This window comes from Monodon monoceros, unplaced genomic scaffold, assembly GCF_005190385.1.
Source record: "Monodon monoceros isolate NGI ecotype Baffin Bay Population unplaced genomic scaffold, NGI_Narwhal_1 Super_Scaffold_13, whole genome shotgun sequence".
Taxonomy (NCBI): domain Eukaryota; kingdom Metazoa; phylum Chordata; class Mammalia; order Artiodactyla; family Monodontidae; genus Monodon; species Monodon monoceros.
In genome coordinates this window covers 10,923,797-10,951,375 of record NW_021703769.1, presented here as the reverse complement: position 1 = coordinate 10,951,375, position 27,579 = coordinate 10,923,797, and the positions used below count along the sequence as shown (strand labels likewise).

General features: G+C 49.4%; 2 protein-coding genes across 7 annotated transcripts in view; one reads left to right on the top strand and one right to left on the bottom strand.

The window, feature by feature from the left end:
* The window catches only part of PTPN1 (protein tyrosine phosphatase non-receptor type 1), a 67,908-nt gene extending 43,040 nt beyond the window's left edge, over window positions 1-24,868 (top strand). For 2 of the 3 annotated variants that reach the window (XM_029219416.1, XM_029219415.1), the window contains 8 exons: window positions 2,292-2,382; window positions 5,261-5,361; window positions 8,117-8,215; window positions 13,454-13,591; window positions 17,426-17,635; window positions 18,035-18,196; window positions 18,569-18,792; window positions 21,552-24,868. In XM_029219416.1, the coding sequence (XP_029075249.1) occupies window positions 2,292-2,382; window positions 5,261-5,361; window positions 8,117-8,215; window positions 13,454-13,591; window positions 17,426-17,635; window positions 18,035-18,196; window positions 18,569-18,792; window positions 21,552-21,738 (1,212 nt within the window). In that variant the 3' untranslated portion in view covers window positions 21,739-24,868. Of the gene's footprint in view, window positions 1-2,291; window positions 2,383-5,260; window positions 5,362-8,116; window positions 8,216-13,453; window positions 13,592-17,425; window positions 17,636-18,034; window positions 18,197-18,568; window positions 18,793-21,551 lie in introns of those variants that run through there. The other variant, XM_029219417.1, reaches the window with a different exon arrangement.
* Window positions 24,669-27,579, bottom strand: part of RIPOR3 (RIPOR family member 3) — a 73,687-nt gene continuing 70,776 nt past the window's right edge. For all 4 annotated transcript variants that reach the window (XM_029219412.1, XM_029219411.1, XM_029219413.1 and 1 more), the window contains one exon: window positions 24,669-27,301. In XM_029219412.1, the coding sequence (XP_029075245.1) occupies window positions 27,198-27,301 (104 nt within the window). In that variant the 3' untranslated portion in view covers window positions 24,669-27,197. The remainder of the gene's footprint in view (window positions 27,302-27,579) is intronic.

The following is a 27,579-nucleotide window of genomic DNA, read 5'->3' as shown; positions in this document are numbered from 1 at the left end:
TGGGCCAATCTGGCTGCTTGCCTCCTAGGGCTGGTACATGGTTGTCATCCTGGGGCCTCCCCCGTCACAGCTTTTTTGGAAATTTCCTGTGCCTTTGCTCTTGTGTTGGATCCTTCCCCCCAACCCCTGTCCTGTATATCTTACATCTTTCTCTTTCTTGGTTTATTTCCTCACTCAGGTGGAAGACATGCTCCAGTGGATTGCTGTAGCAAGGGAGCAGGGGTGGTAAAGTTTTTGAGACCTTGCATATCTGAAATGTTTTTCTTGTCCCTTCTCACTTGTTGATTATTGGGCTGTGTATAGAACTCTAAGTTGGACATCATTTTTCTTCAGAATTTTGAAGACATTGCGCCTTTGCCCTTCAGCTTACAGTGTTCTTGCAGAATCTGATTACCTTATCTTTTGAAAGTGAACTATTTTTTCTCCCTGGGAACTTACAGTATGTTCTTTTTGTCTGCAGGATTCTGGAATTGCAAATTAGTGTGTCTCAGTATGGGTCTGTTTTTATCATTTTGATGAGCACTTGATGTGTCTGGGAGATTTCCTTGAACTATTTTTTAATGTATTCTTTTCTTATATTTTGTTTTGCTTAATTTTCCATTATTATTATTTATTTAGGCTTTGCCTTCTGGAAAGGTAGGGTTTCTTCTACCTTTATCTTATCACTCTTCAGTTAAGCTTATCATTTCTGCCATCTTGTTTTTAAGTTGCAAGAGACATTTTTATTGTATACAACATCCTGTTCTTAATCCATGCATACAGTATCTTATCTGAGTATATTAATAATGTATATATTTTAAGCTTTCATTTCTCTGCAGTTTATTTCCTCTAAGGGGCTTTTTTTGCCTGTTTTGTTTTTCTTTTAAATCTCTTTTGTATCAGAGGCTTTCTCTCCTCTGACATCTTGTAATCAGTGGTGTGTACATGATGAAGAATAGGGGCCTACAGGGTCTGCAGTGAGCTCTGAGCAGGTGTAAGGGGCTTATCAGCACAGATCTGGCCACTGGGCCTCTAGGTGCAGGTAGGCTGTTGTTTCCATACCCCTGTAATGGCATCTCTTGGTCTTTCCTCTTGTCTGCTCAGATCATCTAGAGAGCACTCTGCCCCCTGATTTACATCTTCCAGAAAATAAATCTCCAGATTTCTGCAGAGTTTTGAGGCAGCAGTCACCCAGCAGCACGGAAGGGGGCGGTGGGAGTGGAGATGCTGCTCCCCTTAGGCAGCTCTGCCCCGCTCCCCTGCAGTGAATCCCACCCCTCCTTCCAGAGAAGCACACTTTCTGTGCCTTTGGAAGGTTCTGTGGTGGAAATCATGATGGTTCTCTGCTTTCCCCACTGCTGGCTTGTAATTGAGCTTTCTCAGGCCTGCCAACCACTAATCAGTCTGATTTCCAGCTTCCAAAATTGTGTTGCTATTATCTGCTCTCCTGTTCTCTCACTGTGGGTTCGTCTTTTTTTTTTTTTTTTAAGTTGTAATAGACTATGCATAACATACATTTTACCATTGTAACCATTTTTAGGTGTACATTTTAGTGGCATTAAGTATATTCACATTGTTGGATGAGCTTTTCTTTTAATAATGTATAGTAAAATACAGACTTAAAGGAAAAGACTTTTAAATAGGATTATAGGGGTGTTGATTTAGGGGAGCAAAATTAGATGTGTGTGATCCACCTAGCAGGACGCGTAATGTGCATCTTCTGTTAGTCCAGGCACTTGCTCTTTCTGACAGTTTGGTGCAATGGGATTTGTTTACCATCTCCTAGGAAAGCATTTGGATAGTTTGTTGGCGTAAAAGGGCATTTTATCTGCTCTTGATAACTGTAGCTTTACAAAACGTTACAGATGGAACTCCCAGGCCTGACTTGGAAGGCTCTCCAAGATCTGGCCTGTACCCACCTGTGTGCCCCAGGCCTGTTGTTCCTCCCACCGGCCCACTCACTGTTCCTGCATAAGACGTGAACTCCAGCCCCCGTGCCTTTGCCGTGCTGGGGGTTCCTGAGTGAAACGTGCCCACCCCCCCCATCTTCCTGCCCTCTTCCACATCTTTCCAGCTCCCAGCCCCATGCCACTTCCTCCCACCCCAGTTGTCCTTCTCTTTTCTTCCCATGACCTTGGGCATGCCTCTGAATTAGCACCTTGCATTTCCCACACTGCGTGGCTCCCTTTGATGTCCGTTTCTGTGCTGGGTCTTCCTCAGTGCCCGGCGCAGGGCCCACGCTCAGTTAACTATCTAGATGAATTCCTGATGCCAGAGATTTCAAGAGAGAACTCTTTATCCTTTTTTTGTAGGATATCCGACACGAAGCCAGTGACTTCCCATGTAGAGTGGCCAAGCTTCCTAAGAACAAAAACCGAAACAGGTACAGAGATGTCAGTCCCTGTAAGTATTCACATCGCCGTTACTCTGCTTCCATTCAGCTGCAGGACCTCTCAGTCAGGACTCCTTTAGCCCCGGGGTTTGGTAATAAATTGATAGCAGTAAAGGTTTGTGACTTGATTGTTTCCTATAATAAAGGCATTAGAGACTTATAGTAATGGTTCATTTTTCCACCCTTGTAGAAGGGGTAAGGTTTCAGTTCCTGGAAAATTCAGCTAAGTTCAAAGCACTTTTTTTCCGCTTTGACTATTTTAATGATGAATCATTTTCCTACCAGCTGAAGCAGGGTATAGCAGGCATAATATAACCACTTCTGGGTGACTCAGCAAAAGTCTTATTAGACCCCGAGCATTGTATTGAACTGCTAACGATGCCCTGCGCAGGCATTAAAGGGTGGGAGCGGTTCACCCCCTCAACTAAAGCTGCAGTCAGCTCTGCTTGTTGACCCCGCCCCCTGCTGCCATCATCCTTCTTCAAGCTCTTTCCTGCCGTTAGGTCTCAGTGTGCCCGTTGGCATCCTCCTCTGCCTTCTGAGTAATTGGCTCTCAGTCCGCTGATATCTCGAAAGTAAATAACCAAATATGTTAGAATTTGTATAAAGTAACAAAACCTGGAGGGGAGTGAAGGACGTGAACTTTGCCACCTCCTCTAGGCCACAGAGAACCTTCTGGCTCACCTCCATGTGGCCGTTGCCAATCAGTGAGGGCTGTGGCTGCCAGCAGCTCCCCCGGCACTGCTCTCTGCCAGGGACATTGAAGATGCAGCCGGTCAGTCCCCAGCCAGGCACTTCCCACCGGCCTGTCAAAGCTCACTGCCCTCCCGCCCTGAACTGTGCAGCGCCCAGGTCCCCGGCAGGGGCGCGAAGTCGGACCCCAGTTGGCACGGAGCAGTCTGCCTCCAACGGCTGCCACGGTCCCTGCCCCTCAGAGCTTTGTGGCCTTGGGCCGGCTGCCCCCTCCTCTGATCGTCAGTCAAACAGGAGTCAACGCGGATCTCAGGATTGTGCGAAGATGAATAAAGTCACGTCAGCCGCTTAGTCCAGTGTCTCACTCGTGAATGTTGGCTGCGGGTGAGATGGTCACTAACTGAAGGTGCTCGCCAGGAACATCTGAAGCGCGGGTCTAGGTCAAGTGACACATGATTTCGCCCCAACGCCCAGTACCCTTGATTGAGCACGTCTAGGCTATGGCACCTCGTAGGCTTTATTTAAAAATAATACTAACAGCCTCTCCTCAGGTGATGCTGCTGTGAGGCCCTGGCCAGCCACCCTGAACTGGAAAGAACCATCACTGTCCGCACCTTTCACATGGTGTGGCCATGCCCATGGTCTCTAGCCTTTGCTGTACTTGCTCTGAATTAGGCAGTAATGTTGTCTTTAATATTCCTTTTCTACATTTTTGATCAAGGCTCATCTAAATGGTTTTATCAACCAGTTTTACAGAGAAAAAAAACAGCGTTTAAAATATTCTTCCAGAGACACAATTCCCAAACCTTTTCACCCTCACCCAATCTTACTCCTTATATTTTGCTTTTTCTCCCCTACCTCTACTCTTCAGTAGAAAAGGTGATTTTCTTTTAAGGTTATGGAGGAAGTGGGGAGAATGTTTCAAGGTGGAAGCTCTGGGGACTGGGTATTATCTTCCATTTGGCAGGTGAAAAACCCAGCACTTGGTGAGTAAGTTGTTTGCCCAGGGTCACCACCCAGTGCTGTTTGAATCCACTCACATAACCACCAGTGCCGGTCATAATTTTTTTTTGAGATTTCTTATCTCCATGACCCACTTAAATATTACCCAAGTATTTCAGTTTGTATTAACCCTCTGTGATGAGAAACATTATTCCAAACAGTGGCTAATTTCCTAAAACATCTCTTTGGAATCCTTTCGAATAGGAAGCCCCAAACCACTTATCCCCATTAACTTTTCCTTTCCCACTGGGCAGGGGGAGAACTATTTATGGATGGTCACCTGAGTTTACCGTCCATTGTGTTGTACCAGAAATAAAAATACCCACCTGCTCTTGTTAGCTGCACTAGCAGGATAAGGAAGGTGGCCCTCAGGGAAACATGGCTTTTGTGACAAAGTTATGGTAAAGGGGAAAAAAAGGGGGCTGTGCTTTTTCAGTAACCTGGGGCAGACCTTCCAAACACAAGCTTATTTTTAAAAACTCTTCTGCAAGTTACATTTAATAGACTTTCAGTGTTTTGGATTCAGAGTTTATTTTTTCCAGTTAAACTGTCTTTTAAGTGTCTTTGATCATGAGATTTATGTTATACTTGAACTTTGAAAAAAAAAAACCTCGTATCAAGGAATTCAAGGTATGACTTTTCACACTGTTGTATACTTAAGCCACTTAATCTTTGAACCATTAGGCATAGGTGAGGTTGAGGTGTGATCATAAGTCTTACGTACTTAGCTCATTGTACCAACTAGAGCTCTGGGGACTGGGTGGAATTTTTTTTCCCTTTTAAAGATTGAAGCCACTGTATTTTTTACCCTTTAAAAGTATATATTAGGCATCAGAGAACAGATCCCTTGACATCCCCTTTCCCCAGTCTTCCAAGTTGTGGGGACAGTAACAAATATCATAAGACGATATAGCCTAAAAACAGATTTCCCGAACAGGACATATTCTGTGTTTTAGTATAGTTTGCCTCTGTTGCTGTTTCACGTTAAGTTTCAAACACTTCCAAAAACCTTTCTGAAAATACTAGTCGTTCCCATATTGATAACTAATCTCAACTAAAACAGCTTGGCCTCAGCCAATGTGAACGCCCTGAGTGCCACCAACTCACCTTCTTGCTTTTCCCCATGGGGCGCACTGCCTGTGTGGACATTTGGGTCCTCCAGGATTAACTTCTGAGTTCTGGTTTGCCTTTCAGTTGACCATAGTCGGATTAAACTTCATCAAGAAGATAACGACTATATCAATGCTAGTTTGATAAAAATGGAAGAAGCCCAAAGGAGTTACATTCTCACGCAGGTAAACGGATTGTTCGAATTTGACTCTAATGGTTTTTGCCTTACTTGATGTCAACGTAAGAGTTTCAGAGTGCTGTTGTCTACACCTCAAATAAAATCTGCCACATCTGTTTAGAAGATCAGGTTTTAAACAATCCAAAAAAGCAGCAAGGAAGGAAAAAGTCTTCCTTCCGAGATTCAGTCTGGTCGTGACATGAATCTTTTCTGGGAAGTATGGCATTGCTGGGTTTACAGAAAACAGCAGTAAAATGCCAGAGTGGCCTGTGGTCTGTTGACAGAGGCAGCAGCTAGAGAAGAGCAGTACCTGTGTTGAGTCCATAAGTATTCGCCTCAGAGTGTCCAGTGCTGCTCGTGGAAATCTGAGAGGGTTAGCAATAGATGAGGAATCTATCCAGATGGCCATTCAGAATTCCTCTGCATGGTCCTCATTCTTGCGGGGGGTGGGGTGCATGGAGGGGGTAGATGATGTGAACAAACATGCACAACCACTTGAAACTCCCACTGGTTTTTGGCATCTTTATGGGAAAAAAAACCATAAAAGTGGTTTAGTAACTGACCTTTTGTGAAACACGTACTGGTGTATGACCCAAAGACCATGGGTATCTGGGAAAGGGGATAAAGGAGTTTCTTTTTAAGTAATTTTCTCACGTCTTGATCTGTTACCTGTAAATTGGCCTAAACAGTCTAAGTTTCTCTCTCTTCTTTTAATCCTCATTTTTGTTTTCTCATTGCGTATCAGTTTTTATCAGTAGTACATTGGGTTTGCGTTGTAGGGGGATTGTGAACGTCATAGCTGTGCTTAATGTTCGGAGGCTAAAACGACAGTGAAACCAGAAAGTGCAGTGAGGACATTCTGCTTTGGTGCAGGGCGTATCCCTGGTGGCCCTTCTAAACTGTCCCTTTTGTCCTGTCCCAGTTCCTTTCCGCACGTGACCACGGCTGGCCCTCGTGCCCCCACGTCAGTGTATGGAACGACAGTCCCCGGGCCCTCAGCGCATGGTGCACCTCTGGGGTGGGGATGAGAAGGAGCGAGACCTTGGTGGTGGCAGGCTGGTGGGAAGAGGTTGAGGCAAAAGTGGCTTCTTGGGAACTTCTCTTTTTAGAAGTAGTCAAGTTTCTTACTTCCTAATTTCAGCCATTCAGCTTTGGTGTGGGGTCAGGAAGCCCAAAGCAAAGATAGGGTCTGTAAAGTCACATGGAGTGTTAGGAAATCACCATGGAAACTTCTACACCGCTGTTCTCCCCACCCCCATGCCCTAGCGCTTCCTTGGCACATCTGAAGGTCTGTCTGTTTGTCAGGTTGTACCATGGTTATATCCAACTGCTTACATGGTCTCCCTCTCCCCTGAGCTTTACATACGGGATTGAAGCAGCCTGACCCCAAAGTTACATCCCTAGACAATATGACTGAAATATTTTTTAAAGCATAGAGAATAACGTCACAGATGCTGGCCTTCATGTCCATCTTCAAGTGTTGGCTGAGTTTGGCGTGTATCCTTTCAGATCTTACAGGATTTTTAATCCCTCAGACCCATTCTAAACTGGGGTGAAGTATGGGGGCAGGGGAGTAACAAGAGCCACCGCTATGGGGACCTGGCAATAGGGTCCTCGTGCCCAGCCATGGGACCCCTGATTCCTGCCTTCCTGGAGCCGTTTTTCTGTCAGTTGGCTGGAAGGGGTTACCATGGAATCCGCTATTGTCTGAGACTCTAAGGAGCCAGGATTTGTCAGGTTTAGGCAGCAAATCCCAGATAAGTTCAGGGAAGGAAGCGAGAGGGCACTGAGGGCTCCGTGGTCGAGGGAAGCGCGGTGAGACTTAAAGGGAAAAGATGTAAAGACTGAGGAGATTTTGGATGAAAGTGAATGGAAACCATTTTAGAAGAAGTGGTGCTGGCCAGAGGAGGTGACATGCTCTGTCGTGCAGGTGATAGGTGATGTCCCTTCCAGGCAGCACTAAAAATTGAGGCAAAGTCGAGGCATTCATACCCTATATCCAGTAAACATCTGTGCCCATTGCCAGGGGGGCTGGAGTGAGACAGGCCCCGCTGCTCAGCAGGCACCCCTACCCCCCATGCCTCGGTGACACCATACCCCTTGGGCCACCCGCCTGACCATTTGTGTGTCCACATCTCATGTTCCTTGGTCCAAGGATGAAGGCTGTCTGTGGTCAGGTTAACCATTATTAATAGTAATAATAATCGTACATTTTATTGGGTGTTTACTGTATTCCAGGTACTGTGGTAAGGCCTAATAAGTATTGATATATGAACATAGTTAATTTTCACAACCCTGTGAATAGGTGGAGAAACTGAGGCAAGGAGAGGTGGGGTGACTTGTCCGAGGTCACACAGATAGTAAGTGATTGGAGCTGGGACCAAGCCGTCGGAAGCGTCCCTGTGACCCCTTCCCCACACTGCCTCTCCCTTGCAGCCAGTTTTATTCGCTATACCACCCGCCCTAAGGCATGGTTCTCAGTGGAGCCCCTCAGCTGGCCAGCCCACACCAGAAAGCAGAGTCTGTGTTTTCTTTCCTCCATCGCTCAGCTCTGAACCAGCCCTGAGGTGCGGAAATGACCTTTCACCGCGTGGTAGGAAATAGAATTGTGGTTACCACTAGGCAGGGAGAGGCGGGTCCCTGTCCCAGCCATGGCCACCACACTGCCTGAGGGCCCTGTCATTCACTCACCGCCAGCAGTGAGCTTGCACTGGAACGTGTTTGTGTGTAAAATGCATACACTGTGCATTGTGTGTTTGCAGGGCCCTTTGCCCAATACCTGCGGTCACTTTTGGGAGATGGTGTGGGAGCAGAAAAGCAGGGGCGTTGTCATGCTCAACAGAGTGATGGAGAAAGGCTCGGTAAGTCATAGATTGATCCACTGTTTGCATCGCTGCCCGTGTGGATGCCAGTCCACAAAGTCGACATCTGTCCGTGTTTGTTTCCTTGAGTTGCTTTTCTATTTCTATTAGAAAAACATAAAGAAGCAGTATACAAATACATGTTTATTGTAAACAAGTCAGATACGTAGGTGAATTTAAAAGAGTGAAACACGTCAAACTGCCCTTGACCTATTCTCCACCCTGCCCCCATCAGTCAGTCTCTCCAGTGTGTGATGCATGTGTCCTGCTTTCCTCTCACCTCTCAGTCTCTCTCCTGCTTCGTGTGCTGCTGTGCTTGCCTTGTGGAGCTGTGTAAGCAGAGTTTTATTTTGAAAAGCAAGTTCCTACTGTATCTTCATCATATTTGCTTTTTCTGGCTGGTAATAAAAGCATGCCTCTCCGCACCTGAGCTGTGGGAGCAGCTGGACCCTGGGTTCGCCTCCGTAAAATCCCCAGACGCTTGGCTCCTGGCCACACCTCTTTAGTGTGGACGTTGTCTGCTTGTGCTTCACTTCAGGGTGTGTGTTCCTTTCTTCCAAGTTCTTTGCAACGTGGACTCGAGGTGTGCGTTTGTTCAGGCCACCTCCTGCCCCTCGACGGCTCTCCTCAGTCTCTCCTGCGTCCTGTATCCCGAATGGTCTTTCTAAAGCAAGTCTCACCACACCTCTTCACAGCTGAAACTCTTCTGGGGCTCCCCCTGCCTCCCAGCTATGCATAATGTGGCTACTGGACCGGGTATGGTTGGGCCCCAGTTAACCTGGACCCCCAGCCCCGCCTTCCATCTCCAGACTCCAGCCAGGACAAACGTTTATTTATTTTATTAAATTGTTCTTTTTTTTAAGTTTCTTGCCAGTTCTCTGGGCTAATGATCAGAATCACACTTGCCCCACTTCCCGGCATCCCACGTTGCTTCCCTTGGGGCCGCGGTGGCTGTGCTCTCCCTCCCCACGCGTCTTTGAAGTAGGGAATAGATGCCGTATCCCCGCGCCCCTGGCTCCCGCCTGCTTCCCGCGACACTCACGGCCAGCACCAGACACTCGCAGCGAGCACCAGCACTGCCGGGGCTTCGCAGCCTCAGAGGTGGAGGCCCCGGGAGGAGGTGGGCTGAGGAGCACGGAGACCGGGAGGAGCGTGTGGCCCAGGCCCGGTCAGGTGCTGGCACTGTGCTCTCTGGGGCTCAGCGGGGGCACTGCTGTCGCAGTGTCAGGATGCGGCCTGTGGCTTGCCAGGAGAACATGAAGGCTCCGGAGACGCCACTCCTCTGAAGAAAGCACAGTCGTGGCCCTAAAGGGAAAAAATACAAGCGCAAAGAAGTAACACATCAAAGGAAACGTGAGCGGTGAAAACCTAAAGCAGTAAAGCACTCGCCACAAAGCCTCTTCCCTCCCGCACCCGGAAAGGAACGGTCTTGGTTACAACAAATGGCCTTCGTACGACGGCACATGTTTAAAATCATATTTTTGCCTCTGCCTCCTTTTCTTGAAAGAGAGTATCCGCTCCGCACTCACAGGTGTAAAGAGCTTACCTGAGCGTCCAGTTGATGCAGTAATGCTTCTTGTCTTAGAAAAAAATGTTTACAGTGAGAGTGGTTTTTGATTTTCTCTGCAGTGGCTTGATTAATAAAATGTGAAGTTGCAAATGTGAAGCAAACCCTCACCCATCACCACTCTTGTCAGCAGTTTTGAGTAAAGAAACAAAACACGAGGTTCCCGCAATACATGCACTCCTCAATGAGAAGTGAAACACGGTGGCCGGTGCAGGTGCTGAGCACAGATGACCCTTCGGGGTCTTCCAGCCTCATCGCTGCTGACGTTTGGGCCGGATCGCTCTCTGTCTTGGGGGGCCGGCCTGTGCGTTGGAGGGTGTTTAGCAGGATCCCTGGTCTCTGCCCACTGGATGCCAGTGTCACCCCCACCCCAGGTTGAAGCCATCAGAAATGTCCCCAGACATTGTCCAGTGTCCCCTGGGAGGCAGAATTGCCCTCAGTTGAGAAACACTCTGTAGTCGTATGGAGGGTTGAGAATTTTAAATCATGACTTATTTTAAAATCATCAGATATGGTAGCATTTGCCTTTTATTTGTTACTAAAAGTTCAGATGAAACCTCTTTGCTATTTGCACGCGGTTTGCTTTAGCTACTGTTGCCACAGGACACAAGGAGTGGTGGCCCTGTACTGCAGTCACGTTTGTCACCAGGCCCTGCTCTTGGTTGTCGCCCACCCAAGGCCGAACGTAAATGGACCACAGATCCACTGTGACAACCTTTCCCCTTGGACTGCTATGTTGGCCATTAAAAAAACAACAACAAAAAAAACTAGTTGGTTTTTATTGTAGTTTACTGTGATGATGTGACAGTAGTCCCTGTTTTCCTTTGCAGCTCTTCTTTTTACTGTGGGCCTTTTGGGCCTGCAGATTGGCATGGAAAGCAACGTATGGTTTATGGTTCTTAAAGTTTTCTTGGGATAAACATTTTTAATTCAGCCTCAACGTTATCACCCCATAAGGGCTGACTGGGGAAAATTATAAGAAATTGCATTGTCTTGTTTGCTCAACTAATCTAATTATAACTTCTCCACACAGCCCGTGGTGAAAACCAGCTTGCAGAGCGTTTCCATGTAATGCATATTTGTTTTCTGGTTTCCTTCTTTCACCAGACAGTGGTAGATGTTCTTCCTGTATTTTTGGCAGACCTGCCTGTTACCCTTTTGGGACCCTGTGCTCCCTGGAAAACCATTGTGGAGAAGATGATCGTGTGTGTTAGGCTAAGGTCATCCAAATGGCCAAAGTTCTCATTCATTCAGTTTAAAAACTGAGTTTAGACATGATGGGACAGAGTGCATGTGTGTAGGGGCCGGGCTTGTTGTTGTCTAGGCAGGGGAAGTAGCAAAGCCATGTTCAACCAGAAACATCGCCCATATCTCTCCCCTGAAATCCCTACTAAAGATGCTGTTTGATTTCAAGTGCTTTCAGGCCCGAGACACTAGGTTTTGTATCATAGGTGCTTTAGGCTTTGTGCATCTCTCTCATACTCTGCTTTTAGTTCTCTGTGTTCATTCTTTTTTCAGCCAAATCACCCATCACAGGGTCACCCCAGATGACTTTCATGGATTTTTCTCAAGATGGCGTAGCTCTTTGTTTTAGATGGACCCAAGCAAGGACTCTCTCACACCCGCCTTCATGGTGGTAACAGCAGGTATGACAGATGCCAGTACTTTGGCACTGCCATGTGGCTGTTTGGTGCCAACCCAAGATATGCCTCAATTTTAACCCTGAAGAAGGACTGCTTTCTAATAAAATAAATCGCCTTTTCCGGTCACTATGTATCAACTAAACAGGGTAACAGGAAGTAGTTGATATTGTGCTTATTTTGTTTTGTTCTGTTGCATATGTTTACAATAAAAATTTCTACAGGAAATGACAGAGAGCAGACCGTGGCATGTTGCTATAGATGCCTAAGAGTTCTTTTAAGAACTCCTATTTTTTAAATAAGTATTGACACTTAGTGTGTGCCAGAATTCCTCAGCTGTAGAGTTCCAAAGTCTTGCTCTTTACCCAGATTACAGAGATTTGTAAGGCTTTATATTTGCTTTTGAAAGTGAGTGCTTGCTGTGTGGACGTGAGGTTGAAAAGACTTGCCTTTCCTGCCCATGAGGCATGAAAACATTGGCCTCTTCTTTGGTAGCAACTCGCCATTCTGCATTTCTGCTTCTTTGCTTTATTCTTGGTCTGCTCACTGAATTGGGTGCCCACTCCAGCACACGTGGTTTTGGACCTACCAGGGCAGTCTGTTTCTGGAGTCTCAAGGCATTACACAGGTCTAATGATTTGAAGTGTGGGAATGAATGCATCCTTTAAGCGTCTCCTGAAGTCTTGCTGTCATCTGCCTCACCCACTTTGGCTAAGCATGGGATCGTGCCATGCCATTGATGCTTCTGTGTCCTGAGTGGCAGGATCTCTTTGGTGCTGACAGATGGGCTCTGTTCCAGGGGTTCATCTTTGGTGCTCATCACTGGTGCAGGGAGGGTGAAACTGGCCAAAACTTTAAAACAGGCCAGTGTCCAGGCTCTTATTGGCCTTCTGTTCGGGAACCATAAAGTTTGATGCTGTGTTGGCATCTCAGTGTGGTGTTTCTTAATTTGTTTCCCTCCCTTTTTTCTGTTGCTTTGGTTTTCATTAAAGCAGGACCGATGGGCTTTTGTTGTTCTGTCTTCAGCCTCTTCAAGAGCCTCCTGGCTCCTCTGAGTCAATGCATGTTGAATTACAAGGGTCTTGAACTTGTACCATTTCCCAAAGAGCTGTTTACACACACTGATATTTCATTTGCTGAAAGTCTTACCACCTTTGAGGGTCCCTCTGTCTGGGGACATGTGTCGGTTCCTCTGGCTTATGGACCTGGCAGCTTAGCCCCCATCTACCTGCTGTTCTTATCCAGAACAGTCATCAGCAACCAGAAATGTCTGGCGTAGAAACTTGGCTCAAGCAAAGCATGCCACTAAATTTGACTCAGATTTTCTTTCTTGAACTCTAAATGAAACCAAATCTTCGGGAGTTTGCTTGCTATAAGGAAAATGTTAATGAGCTACGTTTAAATCAAGAGCATCAAGTAGTTTCTAAAATTTTTAAACTACAACAAGGGATTTTTCTGAACTGAACCGAACCAGAATGAAAGGGTGGGGTGGGGCAGTGGGTGATCCCCAGCCTTGGAGGACCCCTCTGCAAACCTTCTCGATTCTGGTTTGCATTTGATTACAGCCCTTCAAGCTTTTTACGGTGTTTCACGTGGTCTCTTCTAGCCTTGGTTATCGTCCCCAGGGTAGGGAGTCTGCGCTATGCCGAGAGCACCCATCAGGTGCACCCATCAGATAACCTTTGAAATGGCTACATAAAGTAGTTCATGAGAGACTAAACCTTGTGTGCCATCTGGCTTCCTTCAGGGGTGATAGGGAGAGGATCAGACCCCTGGAACACTTTGCTATGTGGAAAACCGGGGCAGCTGGGTTTGGAAGTGCAAGTCCTGTCTGCCCGACTAGTCCTGGTCTAGATCTTCACAGACCCCTCCCCATCTCCTCTGGAGGCAGGCAGGTTACATTGATGGCGACCTCCAAGGTCAGAAAACCCTGGGTCTTTGGGTTATCATAAAGCTCGTGGACGGTACTTCAAACCTCCATAGGAAGACAGTCAGTTGCTCACAATAATTCAGTGTTATTTTCTCCCCTAGTTAAAATGTGCACAGTACTGGCCACAAAAAGAAGAAGAAGAAATGATCTTTGAAGACACAAATTTGAAATTGACATTGATCTCTGAAGATATTAAGTCATATTACACAGTACGACAACTAGAATTGGAAAACCTCACAGTGAGTATGGCATGCGCTTAAGTACTTCAGACAGTTACTGGTTGAGATGTCTTTTCACTTGGGTGATACTACTGAACACCAGTTGTTTATGCCAGTGGTTTTCTGTGCTCTGAGCAAGAAGTAGTTTTAGCACTATGGTGAGTAGAGCTTACCTGCTTACTTACCGGGTGACCAGAGGTGCCTGGGGGCGGGTCTCACCTGCCTCCTTCCCCACAGAGCTCTCTCCCAACACTAGTTAACACCAGTTCTTAGGGAAAAGGGAGTTCTGACCTAAACCTTACCTGTTCCTGCTCCTGCCTTTGCAACTGCAGAGGGACTAAAGTGATGGCCTGTGAGTTAGATACCAGCAGAGCACGTGGGCCTCTCTTGTGGTCCACAGTCTCTTTAGTCTGAAGTGAGGGAAGAAGGGCCCTCCAGGGCTGACTCCCAGTTCATAGTCAGTGAAAGTTTTCTAGATGAAGTCTTGGGCTTGTTTGCGTGGGGAGAATTAATTAATTAATTAATTTAAATAAATTTATTTATCTCATTTATTTTATTTTTGACTGCGTTGGGTCTTCATTGCTGTGCGCGGGCTTTCTCTAGTTGCGGCGAGCGGAGGCTACTCTTTGTTGCGGAGCATGGGCTCTAGGTGCGCGAGCTTCAGTAGTTGTGGCTCGTGGGCTCCAGAGCACAGGCTCAGTAGTTGTGGCACGTGGGCTCAGTAGTTGTGGCGCATGGGCTTAGTTGCTCCACAGCATGTGGGATTTTCCCGGACCAGGGCTCAAACCCGTGTCCCCTGCCTTGGCAGGCGGATTGTTAACCACTGCGCCACCAGGGAAGCCCATGTGTGGGGAGAATTTGTAACACCACCTGCCAGCTATCATTAAATGATGGTCTTAGAATATGTCTGGGCAGTGTGCTAGAAGCGGCATCACAGAAGACCCTGCCCTCGGGGAGGCTGAATGATTCGCCCGGAGCCATCACTCTGGGGAGCCATGCTTGTGGGAACAGTGGAAGGAAGCTGATGGCAGCTCCTGGGGACACCCTCAAACACGGTCAGCCACTGCCTCCTGGAATCAGACTGCCTCGGGTTGATTCCTGGCCCCAGCATATCAAATTGTCAGACTTCAGGGAAAGGGCACCGTTCTCACCGCGTCTATGTCTGCCCCCGTCAGATAGGGTTTTTGAAAGCCTTCCAGAAGGTGGTCCGTGTGCAGTGTGAGAGCAGCACAGGCTCAGAGCACGTGCCGGGAAGGGTTCGCAGCTTCTGTGGGGTCGAAGGAACGTGGATTTATCTGGGGGCAGTGGGACTGGTGTTGGGGCTTGCGGGCCGGGGCTGAAGAGGAGGGATCTGCCCCTGGATTCTATTTGCATCTTAGTTTTCAGTTTACTGCTTTATAGTCACCGTGACGCCTGGGGTGGGATTAATACTCGAAGTAAGATCGAGAACTTAGCGCAGGTGACTGGAAGTGGAGAAGAGGTTAAAATCCCGTGGCTCTGGAGGAATGCAGCTGCGCAGTGGGTCCAGGTCCCCCTGCCGCCTCCTGTGCGCTAGCGCTGGAGCCCCAAGCCCGGCCATAGCCCCATGCAGGCTCTCGGGGTGTGATTTATGGAGGGGTTTGATACGGAGGATTTTCAGCAATAATGTTGGCAGTGGGTTGGTATGTGCCTGGAGGATTATGTGGTAGACTTTTTTAATGCTTTTGAGCGTTTGCAAGCCTGACATTGCAAGTGACTTCCGGTAAACTCTTGAGAAAATTTCCTTTGCTTGTTGAGGGAAACAGAATTTGGACAGAGCAGAAGAGGTTTGTGCTGTTTGCGTGGCAGAGCAGAGGCAGCAGCTTGGAGGTTTGGGGGAGATCTGTTTGCTCCAAACAGACGTGGTTTTGAAAAAGTCTTTTGTCAGACGTGTACCTGGCCGAGCACACGTCTGGAATGAATTCCTTGAGAAAGAGGTGGGCAGGCGTGAGGGAGGGAGTAAACAGAAGGTAACCCACACCTTTTTAAGAATTAAAAGAAGGAACTTGCTTTTGGCATGTTTTCTTATTCCTTTTTTTTTTTTTTTTTTTTTTTTTATTATTTATTTTTTTTGGCGGTACGCGGGCCTCTCACTGTTGCGGCCTCTCCCGTTGCAGAGCACAGGCTCCGGACGCGCAGGCTCAGCGGCCATGGCTTTACGGGCCCAGCTGCTCTGCGGCATGCGGGATCTTCCCGGACCGGGACACGAACCGGCGTCCCCTGCATTGGCAGGCGGACTCTCAACCACTGCGCCACCAGGGAAGCCCTTCCTATTCCATTTTTTTAAAAATCTATTTTTAAGTGCTTTTCTGTTCCAAAAAAAATAGAAGACACATTTCTCTTTTAAGCTATTAAAGGATATAAGGAGATCATTTTCTAGGGAGGAAAGTATGGAATTGTTTGGTGTGGTTCTATAAGTTATCCTAATGTCATAAGCAGATTTTTTCCAGTTCTGCAGAAAGATACCAGTGTGTGTAATAGCTGGTGCAGGGCGACACGTGTGTGCTCTCTGCTGATGTTAGGTCCTTGCTGTTTTTGTGGGTCCTTTTCACACGTTTTCATCACACTAGGGTCAGAGAAGGTTGCTGTAACTAAGCTGTGAGCATTGGGAGGGCAGGGCGCGGGGTCATTACCTCATCGTGCCGGGCACACAGGAGGCACGTTATGGACATTTGCCAAACGAAGGGAGACATTGTCAGTCAGCGGGTCTTTGGCCCAAAGCGTTTCACCATCAGCCGCTGTCCAGGTAACCTAGGCACTGGCTTGGCCCTTTGCGCTGCGCAGCTGAGGTGGTTCCTGTCTGCAGGCCTTACTTCCCCTGTGACTGGCTCCCATTGCTGTGGGCTCTTACCTTAGTATAATCTGGGTGCTCTCCTCAGCAAGGACTACATTTTTAGATCATTGCTCCTGGCGACCAGTTGTCCGCCCTGGGAGCGGAGTCTCAGAGGAAGGAGCGGAGCTGGAAACAGCACCAGAGGCCGTTCTTTCTGTTCCACAGCGAGCAGATTGGGCTAGGAGACAAGGGCCAGGGTCCTCCTTTCAAGAGCTCCTGCAGCGGGCTCTGGAGTCAAGCAAGCTTAGATTTAAACTCCTGCTCGCCCACTTAATGGAGGGTTAGCTGCCAAGCCTCAGTCTTCTAATCTGGAAAATGGGAGTAACGGGACTACGTGCCTCGAGGGATTGCTGTGAGAACCCGGTGAGCTCTCGTGCCCACGCTGGAACGCGGTAAGCGCTCCGCTTGTGGGGCCAGTGCAGCTGGTCTTGTCAGCATCCTCCTCCTCATCGTGGACCGTCTGTTCAGCTGGATATTGAGCCACACGTGGCAGCCTCCTGTCTTTGGAGACTGAGTTGGTAACTTTTTTCTGTAAAATGACAATTCTCTGAGGCATCCAGATAGTCCTGTAAGGAAAGCCCCGAGTTTCCCAGAGCTGGTGCCCCACACGTGCAGTTACATTTCCACTCTTTCATGTGAAACCCCGAGGCCTTTGATGACAAGATTGCTGTGGGTGGCAGCGAAGCATCATTTTGAGTTGTGGGGCGGATAGAAATCGGTTGTAATCATGAAGACGGCAGAAGTGAGAGGAACATTGGAGACAAGGGCTCTTGTGGGCAAGACTGTTCCATCCTAAAGGAGGGGCAGTTGAAGCAGGAGCAACCTGGGGTCCACTCGGGGCTTGGTATTTGTTCACTGGGTTTGTGGACCCAGGGAGAAAAATCTGAGAGTTAAGGCTACTCTTGGAGTTAGGTGGGTGGAAAGGCACTTCATGCTTACTTGGAATTAATGATTTCTGTACAGGTGATTCTCTTAGAATCGTCATGAGTATATTTCTCTTCCAGTCTCAAGAAACTCGAGAGATCTTGCATTTCCATTATACCACGTGGCCTGACTTTGGAGTCCCTGAATCGCCAGCCTCGTTTCTGAACTTTCTTTTCAAAGTCCGCGAGTCGGGGTCGCTCAGCATGGAGTACGGCCCCATTGTGGTGCACTGCAGTGCTGGCATTGGCAGATCGGGGACCTTCTGTCTGGCTGACACCTGCCTCTTGCTGGTAAGAAGGCCCTTAAATACCCCGAGAAGAGAAGGGAGCACATTTTAACCTCGAGTCTGGCCCAGCCACAGCTTCTCTGTTAACTGTCTCTGCAATAAACTAGCTTTGCTCTTCACTTTTTAATAGCTTCCTTCCCATGAAAGGAGCTTTACCCTAAATAGCTTCGTTTGAAGGGAGGCCCTTAATTTTAATGTGGAAGCCAGGAAGATCCAGAGAATCCCCCTCCCTCTCATTTTGCCCCTGTGCTCAAATGGTCCCAATTTTGCCACATTTTCTAGAATTCTGCCTTCCTCGCTATGACTTTTCCTGAATAGGAACTGGCACGCTCCAGGATATATACAGTCACATTGTACTTGGGGCTCGGACCTCACTGAGCTGTGTCTCCTCTCTGGCTTTCAGATGGACAAAAGGAAAGACCCTTCTTCTGTTGATATCAAGAAAGTTCTGTTAGAAATGCGGAAATTTCGGATGGGACTGATCCAGACAGCAGACCAGCTCCGTTTCTCCTACCTGGCTGTGATCGAAGGCGCCAAGTTCATCATGGGAGACTCTTCAGTACAGGTCAGCAGTGCTTTTGCTTTAATCCAGGTGTGTTGGTTTTAAATTTTTGCCTGTAAAGAAGGAGGCTGTTCATTGTAAACGTTGAAACAGTATCCTGGGTCAGAGGAAATAGCTAGGCTTCGTGTTTAAATAGCTAAAAAGTTGTGGAAGGTTTCACCATGTTCCAATTTCTGCCTTTGAAGTGCTCACATAGAGATCATTAATAGGGAGAATAGACTTTATTTTCATAAGATCTCATCTTCCAAGGACATGGCTGGAGACCCGAGAAGCTGAGAGGGCCCCTCACCTCTGCTCACTTAAAGGGGAGCAGGTTTCCTGACAGATCAGCCAAACGTGAAATCTCACGGGACTTCCTCTTGCTGCTTTTTCAAGGAACAATGGAAAGAGCTCTCCCACGAGGACCTGGAGCCTCCACCCGAGCACATCCCCCCACCTCCCCGGCCTCCCAAACGAATCCTGGAGCCACACAATGGGAAGTGCAAGGAGTTCTTCGCAAACCACCAGTGGGTGACAGCTGAGACTGAGGAGGTTAAAGAAGACGGCCCCGTCAAGGAAGAAACCAGAACCCTCTTAAACGCCCCCTGCAGCCTGGAAAGGTAATGTGAGAGGCTCCTGGCTTACTGGGGGCGAGGGGAAATGGCCTTCTCTTCCAGAAATACATATTGATATTGAAACCCTGTGGACCCAGCCTCCTCTTGGCAAACGGTGCTTCTGTGTTCTTGAGGAACAGGCCCCTGGACCGTCCCTGCTCCTCCCCCAGCTGGAGGAGCCTCTGACTGAGCCACAGGTTGGCCCGGGGAAGTGACTGACTTTAGCGGGGATCTAGCACCACCTGGTGGTGCTTGTTGGAATCAGGGGTCTGGTGCGACTGAGTCAGGTCTTCCAGCCCGGTGATGACAGCGACAGAAGACAGAAGCCTGCCCTGGACTTCAGGCCGGTCCTGAAACTGATATCCAGGCTTGACCACGTACCTTCAGCCCCCAGAATGGTCTTGGGGTACTTAACCTTTTCATGTAGTCTTTTTTTTTTAAGATTTGTTTATTGTTTATTTATTTATTTTTGGCTGCATTGGGTCTTAGTTGTGGCACGCGGGATCCTCGTTGAGGTGTGTGGGCTCCTCTCTAGTTGTGGCGTGCGGGTTTCCTCTTCTCTAGTTCTGGCGCGCAGGCTCCAGGGCACGCGGGCTCTAGTTGAGGTGCGAGAGCTCAGTAGTTGTGGCGTGTGGGCTTAGTTGCCCCGCAGCATGTCGGATCTTAGTTGCCTCACCAGGGATCGAACCCGCATCCCCTGCATTGTAAGGCGGATTCTTTACCACTGGACCACCAGGGAAGTCCCCCTTTTCATGTGGTCTTGATTGAGTTGATTGCCGTTTTGCTTCCTTACAGTTTGACAAAGATTACTGAGCACCTACTGATGCATGTGAAACCCCAAGATAACTAGACTGGGGCCCCTGGTCTGTGTTCTAGACCATCTTACTGGCAAGGGAGCAGTAGATTGTGGTGGTGGCCCATGGACAGGGATGTGATGGAGGTGCACGCTGAGGGGGTCAGCCTTAGAGAGGAGACACCCAGCCTTCCCTGGGTGGTCAAGGAAGGCTGCCAGCAGGAGGTGGCATCGTGCACAAGCTTGAAGGATGAACGGGGGTTAGCCCGAGCCTGAGACCGTGGAGGCAGTGCCCTTGGTGCCTGCATTTTTGGAGGGCAGTTTAAGATTGGTGCACACTTTGACCCCACGTTTGTCTACACCTAGAAACTCAGCCAGCAGGAGTTCTCAAGCAGGTGTGCAGAGATGTACAGGTAGAGGTGTTCGTGGTGGCATTATTTCTAATGGTGAAAATCTAGAGATGAGCTGATTGTGTATCCAGGGATTAGATAAGTCGTGCTTTCTCCCGGGGTGTTGGATATTCTGCAGCTGTTAAAGAATGGGATCAGGGTGTGGATTGTTACGGCCGGACACTGGAACGGTCATGCATGAGAAAGCAGGTCACACACAGTGTGTGCCCCACCGGGGCCTCTGGCTAAACTGATCATCAAAATCTTCCCCGGGCACTTTGCTAAATGCTGGTGTCCAGGTCCCAGTCCTGGCCCATGAACCTACTCCCCAGGGCCTTTCGTGCAACTGGCCCTCATCACAGGAACACCGGGTCTGGTTCTGGGGCTCGAGAGACACTTGTCCAGCGGGGCCTCCCAGAGCAGGTGCTGAACAAGTGCGACTGTGCCCCAGTTCCCAGGGCCTCTGTTGACACTCTCAGGGTGGGCTGGCGTGCTCCCTCTGAGGGCTCGCCGAGGGCCGAGGATGAGAGGGATGGGAGCTGGCACGTGACTTGGGTCAAATTTGTGTCATTGGTCCTGTTTCTTTATTCATGAAGACAATGGAGAGAAAGGTGCCTTTCACATTCTGTGGGTGAAGGTGGTGAGCAGGGAAGTGTGGATTTGGGAAGCTGAAAGCCAGAGAATTCCAGGAAAAGAATGGAGTGGGACCAAGAACCTATGCGCCTCTGGGCACCGGGGAGGGCGGGGAGCCCACGTGCACACAGGCCTCAGCCCTGCGGCTGGGGCCTCACCGGGTGGGCGCCGAGAAGGGTGCTTCGTGCAGCCTCCTCCTGTCTCCTGGGGAGGCGGTGCCCCCGGATGGTCCTGCCAGTCACGCGGGAGGCTGCTGGGGCAGCAGGGCCGTGGAGAGGCCTGTGGGAGGCAGGACTTCCTGTGGCCAGGGCCGCCTCGATGGACGCAAGGGTGGGAGAGCAACGGCCTGGGAGAGGTGGGGAGGGGAGAGGCAGGGTCTGGCTGCACCCAGGCCCACAGCCTCTGCTGGCCTCTCCTGGGACAGCCCTACAGGGTGGCTCTGGCTCGCCCCCAGCAAGGTAGTCAACTGACTGCACACGGGACACCTGGGAAGTGGGCCTGCTGTCAGGACTGGCTGGGCGTGCAGCGGGGAGGGCAGAGGGTCAGCACTGCAGATGTGTGGTGTCCGCATGTCAGCAGCAACAAAGGCCTCTGTGTGTCCACGTCTGTCAGGCCCCGGGGAGGGAGTGGAAGGGAAGCCTGTGGCCACACTGTTACCTTCCCTGATCTGAAGGGGAACATTCTACAAGCGGCCCCAGGGGCTGTACTGCCCCTCAGACCCTTACCCAGCCCCGTCACTGAGGAGTCCGCGGGTCTCCGGAACCCCACCCTGGCCCTGCTGTCGGGCGCTGGGAGGGAGGCGGTGACAGGCGGGCCTCCGGCCAGTTCCAGCATCAGCAGGCTCTGCTTCCACGTGGCTCATTTTTTCCTAGAATTCCTCCGGGAGTAATAGCATCCTTGCCATTGTTTTCCCGAGTGAGTAACCCGCCTCTGCCCCCCTCATTCCTCAGCGCGAGTCAAGACACTGAAGTCCGGAGGCGGGTCGCGGGGGCAGGTCCCGCCCAGGGGGAGCCATCGCCGCCCAAGGAGGAGAAGGACCAGGCGCCAACTCACTGGAAGCCCTTCCTGGTCAACGTGTGCGTGGCCACGGTCCTCACAGCCGGCGCGTACCTCTGCTACAGGGTATGTTTTCACTGACGGACGTGCTGGCCAGACCGCGTGTACAGCAAGCCCTGGCCGCCAGCCCGGCGGTAGCGCTCAGTGCTGCGGGAGCCTCTGAGCCAGCCTCAGAAGAAACAGATCAAAGGTTTTCAAAGTCTGGGACTGTGAAGGGCTAACGAGAGAGAATTGAGGATTGATGCACCGGGGTCTTAAGGAGCCCTGTGGTCCCAAGAATAGAAGAGTCTAATCTCAGGGCCTTAACCTATTCAGGAGTAAGTAGACAAAATGCCAAATACGTCTCTCTCTCTTTTTTCTTTTTTCTTTTTTTGTTCATTTGTTTTTGAAAAAAAAGTAATAGAATTACAACACATTGTTGTTTTTAACCTTTATAAAAAGCAGCTTTTTGTTATTTCTGGGAAAAAAAAAAAGACTAGGCATTTACGAAACTTTCTTGTACCCTTAGGTGGTGTAACCAGATACACAATTTTTATTTGATTTCCCAGGGAAAGACTCCCACACTTTTGCGAATGTAAAGTCCTTTGGAGGAGAGGGTTTGAGGGTTTCGGACATCGTCTCGCTCAGGCGCTTCCTCTGCTGAGCGCGCACTGAGCCGGGACAGTGCCTGCGAGCTTTCCCGTTTTAAGAAGAAAAACAACAAAAGGCCGTCTCTAGAAAACAGAACCCGGCTTCTGCTTTTGCTCAGGGTGTCCCGCTGGCTTCCCGTTGTCCGCTCCTCCACCGGCCCCCTCGCGTTACAGCCGTCTTGCGCACGTCCTGCCCCCATTGCTCCATCCCCATAAACAGGGTTCCTCAGGGCCCCTGCCTCAGGGTCAGAGGTCACCACAGGGTGGCCACCGGCTTTTCACCCAGCCATTGAGATCCAGAAGGAGCAGTTTCCACTTTGCTTGGAATATAAATGCCATTTCAGTAGAAATCCACACGTTAGAATGTGTTGCCGTTGAAGTTACGGAGAAGAGTGAGGATTAGCCTCAAATCTCTGGTCGTGGAAATCACCTCACGAGACTTCTGTTTTTTCTTTTAATGATTTTAAATATTTTACCTCTTTCTAAGCAACCACCTTTGAGCGCATCCGATGGTTTAGCAACGTGCAGACAGCTTTTTCCTCGGGGGTGATTTTGGGAAGGGGGAGCTGTTGTAAAAAATAATAATAATAACCAAAACCCCCTTCACGGGGGCTGGAGTGGCCCGGGCGGCCGAGGTGTTGCACGAGTCCGCAGCTCTGCGGGGGCAGGGCCGGGCTCCTCTGAAAGCGTTTGGTTTCATCCTAGTTCCTGCTCGACAGCCACACACAATCTGACCTGCCTCCACCCACGGTCCGCCCCTGCCCGTAGAGCCCGCAGCCGCCTAGCAGGCAGCCGCCGTAGGCGAGGGCCGTTGGACAGCGTAGCCCTCCGCGCCCCGACGGACGTCGGTTCTGCACTAAAGCCCCCCTCCCCGGGCGGTTGGCCTCACCTCCATCCTGCTACTTTTCTCTCCTTCGCCTTCCTCTGAATACCAGACCCACAACCCATTTTTTGAAGAGGGCACAGAGGGCGCTGGGCTGGTGGCGCAGAGCAAGGCAGCCTGTGCGGGTGGAGGGGCGAGCCTCACATGGTGCCCCCTCGGCGCGTCCCTGGCAGGCGGCAAGCGACATCCTTCCCGCAGCCCTCCCTGGAGACGGCGTGTAGTGAGCCTCTCCACTCCATATTTATTTTTTAATTCTTTTCTCCTGAAGGCATCCACAGTGCACTAGCATCTTCATAAACCAATGATGTGTTAACGTTTTTTGATGTCAGCCTTGCACCAAGGGCTTTATCAAAAAGTACAATAATAAACCCTCAGGTAGCGCTGGGAACGGAGGACTTTGCCGTGAGCCTGCTGCGTCAGACCAGTACTAGGAAGGAGGACGGTTGTAAGCAGTCGTGATTTCATTGGGTAACACGAGAAGAGGTTTGCCTATGTTTATAGAACAAGGGGATAATATATAATGAACACTTGGCTATTTAAGACACATGGCGTGAGATTACTTTGTCCCGGTTCCTCCCCTCCCCAGTTGTCTGCTCGAACCTCGATCTCGGTCACCACTCTCCCTGTGTGTATTAGGATGCATGTACGGGCTTCTTGTGTCCCGATCAAATACCACGTGCTTGAAATCCTTAGATCTCTGCTTACTGACGCGCTCCGTGTACAAGTCCAGTCTACCTTTGCATGAGCTGAGCATTACGTGGCTCTGGTTCCTAAGACCGTTGCTGAAATCATTGCCATTCGGCAGCGGAGCGATGTCCAGTAACATATTTGCCCAATTCCTGGCATGACACTCTGGTGACTTCTAGTGAGGCCCAGCCTGTCCTGGTCCAGCTGGGCCCCACTGTAACTCAGACATTCCAAGGGTGTGGGAAGCCGTAGTCACACCTCGCGCTCTGGACACTTAGACAAGCAGGTCCCCCACGACACACACACCTTTAGGGTCAGCCTCCACTGTGCCAAGTTCACACTCTTCTTGAGCGGACCGTGATCTGGAACCAAGGCGACTGTTGGAAACCACACTTCTTGAAACAGCCTGGACGACGGTCCCTTCGAGCCAGCCTGTGGCCCTTCAGGTCCGGGGGCCTTGCTGAGAGAGGCGTCTGCCCTGCCCTTGAACCCTGGGGACTGATGGTGCTCATGACTCTTCCTGCGAGGGGAACTTAAGACCTCCACGTTAAGTGGCTTTTTTAACAAGAAAAAAAAAAAGGCAGCTATAGCTCACGGGCTGCTCTTCTGCCAGCATTTTCACATTTTGCCTTTCACGTGTTAGAAGCTCGTGCAGAGAAAGTCTGTGGTGGGAACATTTGAGGCATCGCCCCGCAGAGCCTTGGTGAGGTGTGGATAAGACTGAGGTGCCAGGCTGTAAGCATTTTTGAGTTGGGCTTGTTTGTTATTTTAAGTCCTGTATATGTATGTAGTAGTTTGGTGTGTATATATAGTAGCATTTCAAAATGGATATACTGGTTTAACCTCCTATCCTTGGAAAACAGATGGTTCTCCATCTTGTCACACGTATGTTAGAGAAGTAGCGAGCTGCTCTGCTATATGCCTTAAGCCAATATTTACTCATCAGGTCATTATTTTTTACGATGGCCATAGAATAAACCATTTTTACAAAAATAAAAACAAACAAAAAAAAGCGAGGTGTTTTGGTATGATACCTTTTCAGGTGTGTGTATACATGGATGCATGATGGGGGGGGGGGGGGGGCGCGTCTCAGGGTCTTCTGTGACCTCACAGAACTGTCAAACTGTACAGTTTTCCAACTTGCCATATAAATGATGGGTTTGCATTTTAGTTGCAACAATAAAAAATTTTTTCTAAAGAACATGGCTTTGGGGTGCCTCCCATTTCTTTGCTTAATAGGCCTAAACCAGGCTGGGCAACTTCTGTTTTCTTTCCATCCCTGCTGATGTGAAGCAGATGTTGGCAGTCAAGAGGGGTTATAGTTTTTCCGCATCTGAGGATTACGATGGCGGCCTCCTGGAGTCGTGGGTGCCTCTGGGCTGGGGGCACTTTCCCTGCCTCGTGTTTATTCAGCGCTTCAGGCCTCAACCCATTTCAGCAACAACAACAAAACTCACCTTTTCAAGTGTTAGGGCCCTTGGATAACTTAATGAATTTATAAAGGTTGTTTGAAGAACTGCTCAAACCTCAAGAACGTGTGTCCCTTAGCCGGCTGCCTGTAAGACACGACGGTGGCCATGTCTCAGCACCTCTGCCGAGTCACATTTGATGTGGAACTGACACATCAGTGGAGACTGACACTGAGAGGTAACAGTGAAGTATAAACAATTCGTGTAGTCTTCCTTTCGTGTACAAAATTAAATGTAAGTCTCCCCTAAAGTGATTTTTCAACTTCTTGTTCTGAAATAATTTCAGACTTGCACGATGTTGCAGAAATACTACCAAGAATTCCCTTATATCTTTCAAGGTTTTATGACTGTTTCAAAGCTGGCTGCTGAGTAAACTGTTTATGCTGTGGCCTCGCAGCAACATCCATGGAACCCAGAAACAACGTCTGTGGTCATGTGACCACACAACACCCAGCAAGGACAGTGGGGACCTGGGTGGTGGTGTCACACCCACTGTCGTCACCTCAATCGTTTTCAGATACGAAAAAAAAAAAAAAATGACATCTAAGCTTCCATGAAGAGGAGGAATGCCAATGTGGAAAAAAATAACTAAATGTGTAACTAAGCAGAAGTCTGGGCCCAAGGCCAGAGAAGGGCCACGCCGCCTGGTGTCTGTAAGGAGAGGGGACTCCGGGAGCCTCAGAGAGCACGTGGAGAGCCCAAGGGGCAGCCCTGCCCTGAGGCCGCCCTCCTCTACCCCTGCGTCTATGTCACGTTGGAAAGAGAGCACTGAGGGACAGCAGGGATGGCTTCTTCCCTCAGGATATTCCAGAAAACAACCACTACCCTCCACTTTTTTCAGGTAGAGTGGAACACCAATAAAAAGTTATTTTAATTGAAATTTCAGAAAACAACATATGGACAAGGCAAATAAATACTGAGTTAAACCAAAAAGCACAGAATATATACAGGAAATGTAAATGAGCATGTTTAAGTTACAGAGCTTTCCAATGCCATTGTTGATACCACATCCAGACCCCAGGGTACCTCTACATTCTTAACCCAGAAACAGCCCAGGACACGTCTGGGTGTTTTAATAGACTTAAATAGGAAATTAATTTTCCTTCTTTAAACATGATGTTCAGTAAAATCTTTCTTCAAACTAGCTTATGGCTTCTGAAGCAATTTATTTAATAAGCCCTAAGTTGACTTGCTTCAGAAAATGGATTCCATTCTGATGAGTGAGGTCAAAGCAAATGGCACTCAAGACTTCTCGGCTGACGGCATGTTCTTGTTTCCTTTGTGCTGTTGAACCACAGTGAAAATAAGGCCCACGGTCAGCAGGCCGCCAGCCGGCTCCCCTGTGGCGCTTGGGCTGCAGCTCGGGCTGAGGGGGCGAACCGTCGAAACCCTGGCTCTGCCCTCCCCACAGTGATACCTGCTGCTGTGGGAACGACTCGAGTTCTGTCCTCAGCAGGGATGCTCGGTCTGCTCGCCTCCTCAGTCCCAGTCTTTAGTGAACCAGAAGTGCTGAGCCAGCTGACCTGCTGATTCCAGGCCTCCGCCTGCCTGGCCTCGGCCCCTTCGTGACGTGGCTGGCTGGCACTGACCCGGCTCTGCCCCCGGGGAAGGTCAGGCCGATTCTCAAAGCCAAAGGCTGATTGACTGAAGTGCAGCCCTCTAAGTGCCGTGCAGCCCCTTGTTCTGCTCCCGTACAGAAGTCCCACTTGTGCCCTGGGGCTTCGTAACTGGCCCAGAGTCCGGGAGCAGCTCTGGCCAGTTCACGCTCTTAGGAGAGCGCACCGTGTACCTCCACCCGAAGCCCTCCCTGTGTCGAGGCCGGGCAGCAGCAAAAACAAAGGTGCCGGATTCGGGCTCATTAGCTGAGGCTTTTTAAAATATTGTGATTTCAACATCTGCCTCCTGGCCAAAGGCTTCGTCTCTTTGTTCTGAGCAAAGTTTGTCCATCTTCTCAAAAGCTAAGCGTCCTTTTTCACCTGAAATATTAAGGTCATCTGTCACTGGGTTGTCTCCCCACTTCGCTCTTTCCTACACTGGTGAGCCAAGGTGGCCTTAGTACTTCCAGACGCCTAGGCCTCCGGTGCTGCTGTAAAGGGTAGGGGGTGGGGAGCCTTTGGGACTGGCTCACGTGGACCCCAGGGCCTCGTCCCTTTGTCCAAGACAGAGCCCGCTGAACCTTAATCCTGCCTCGCATCTGGCTTTCATTCCCAAGGGTCGTAAACGGCCACCTCGGCCATAAAGGAAACCGGCCTTG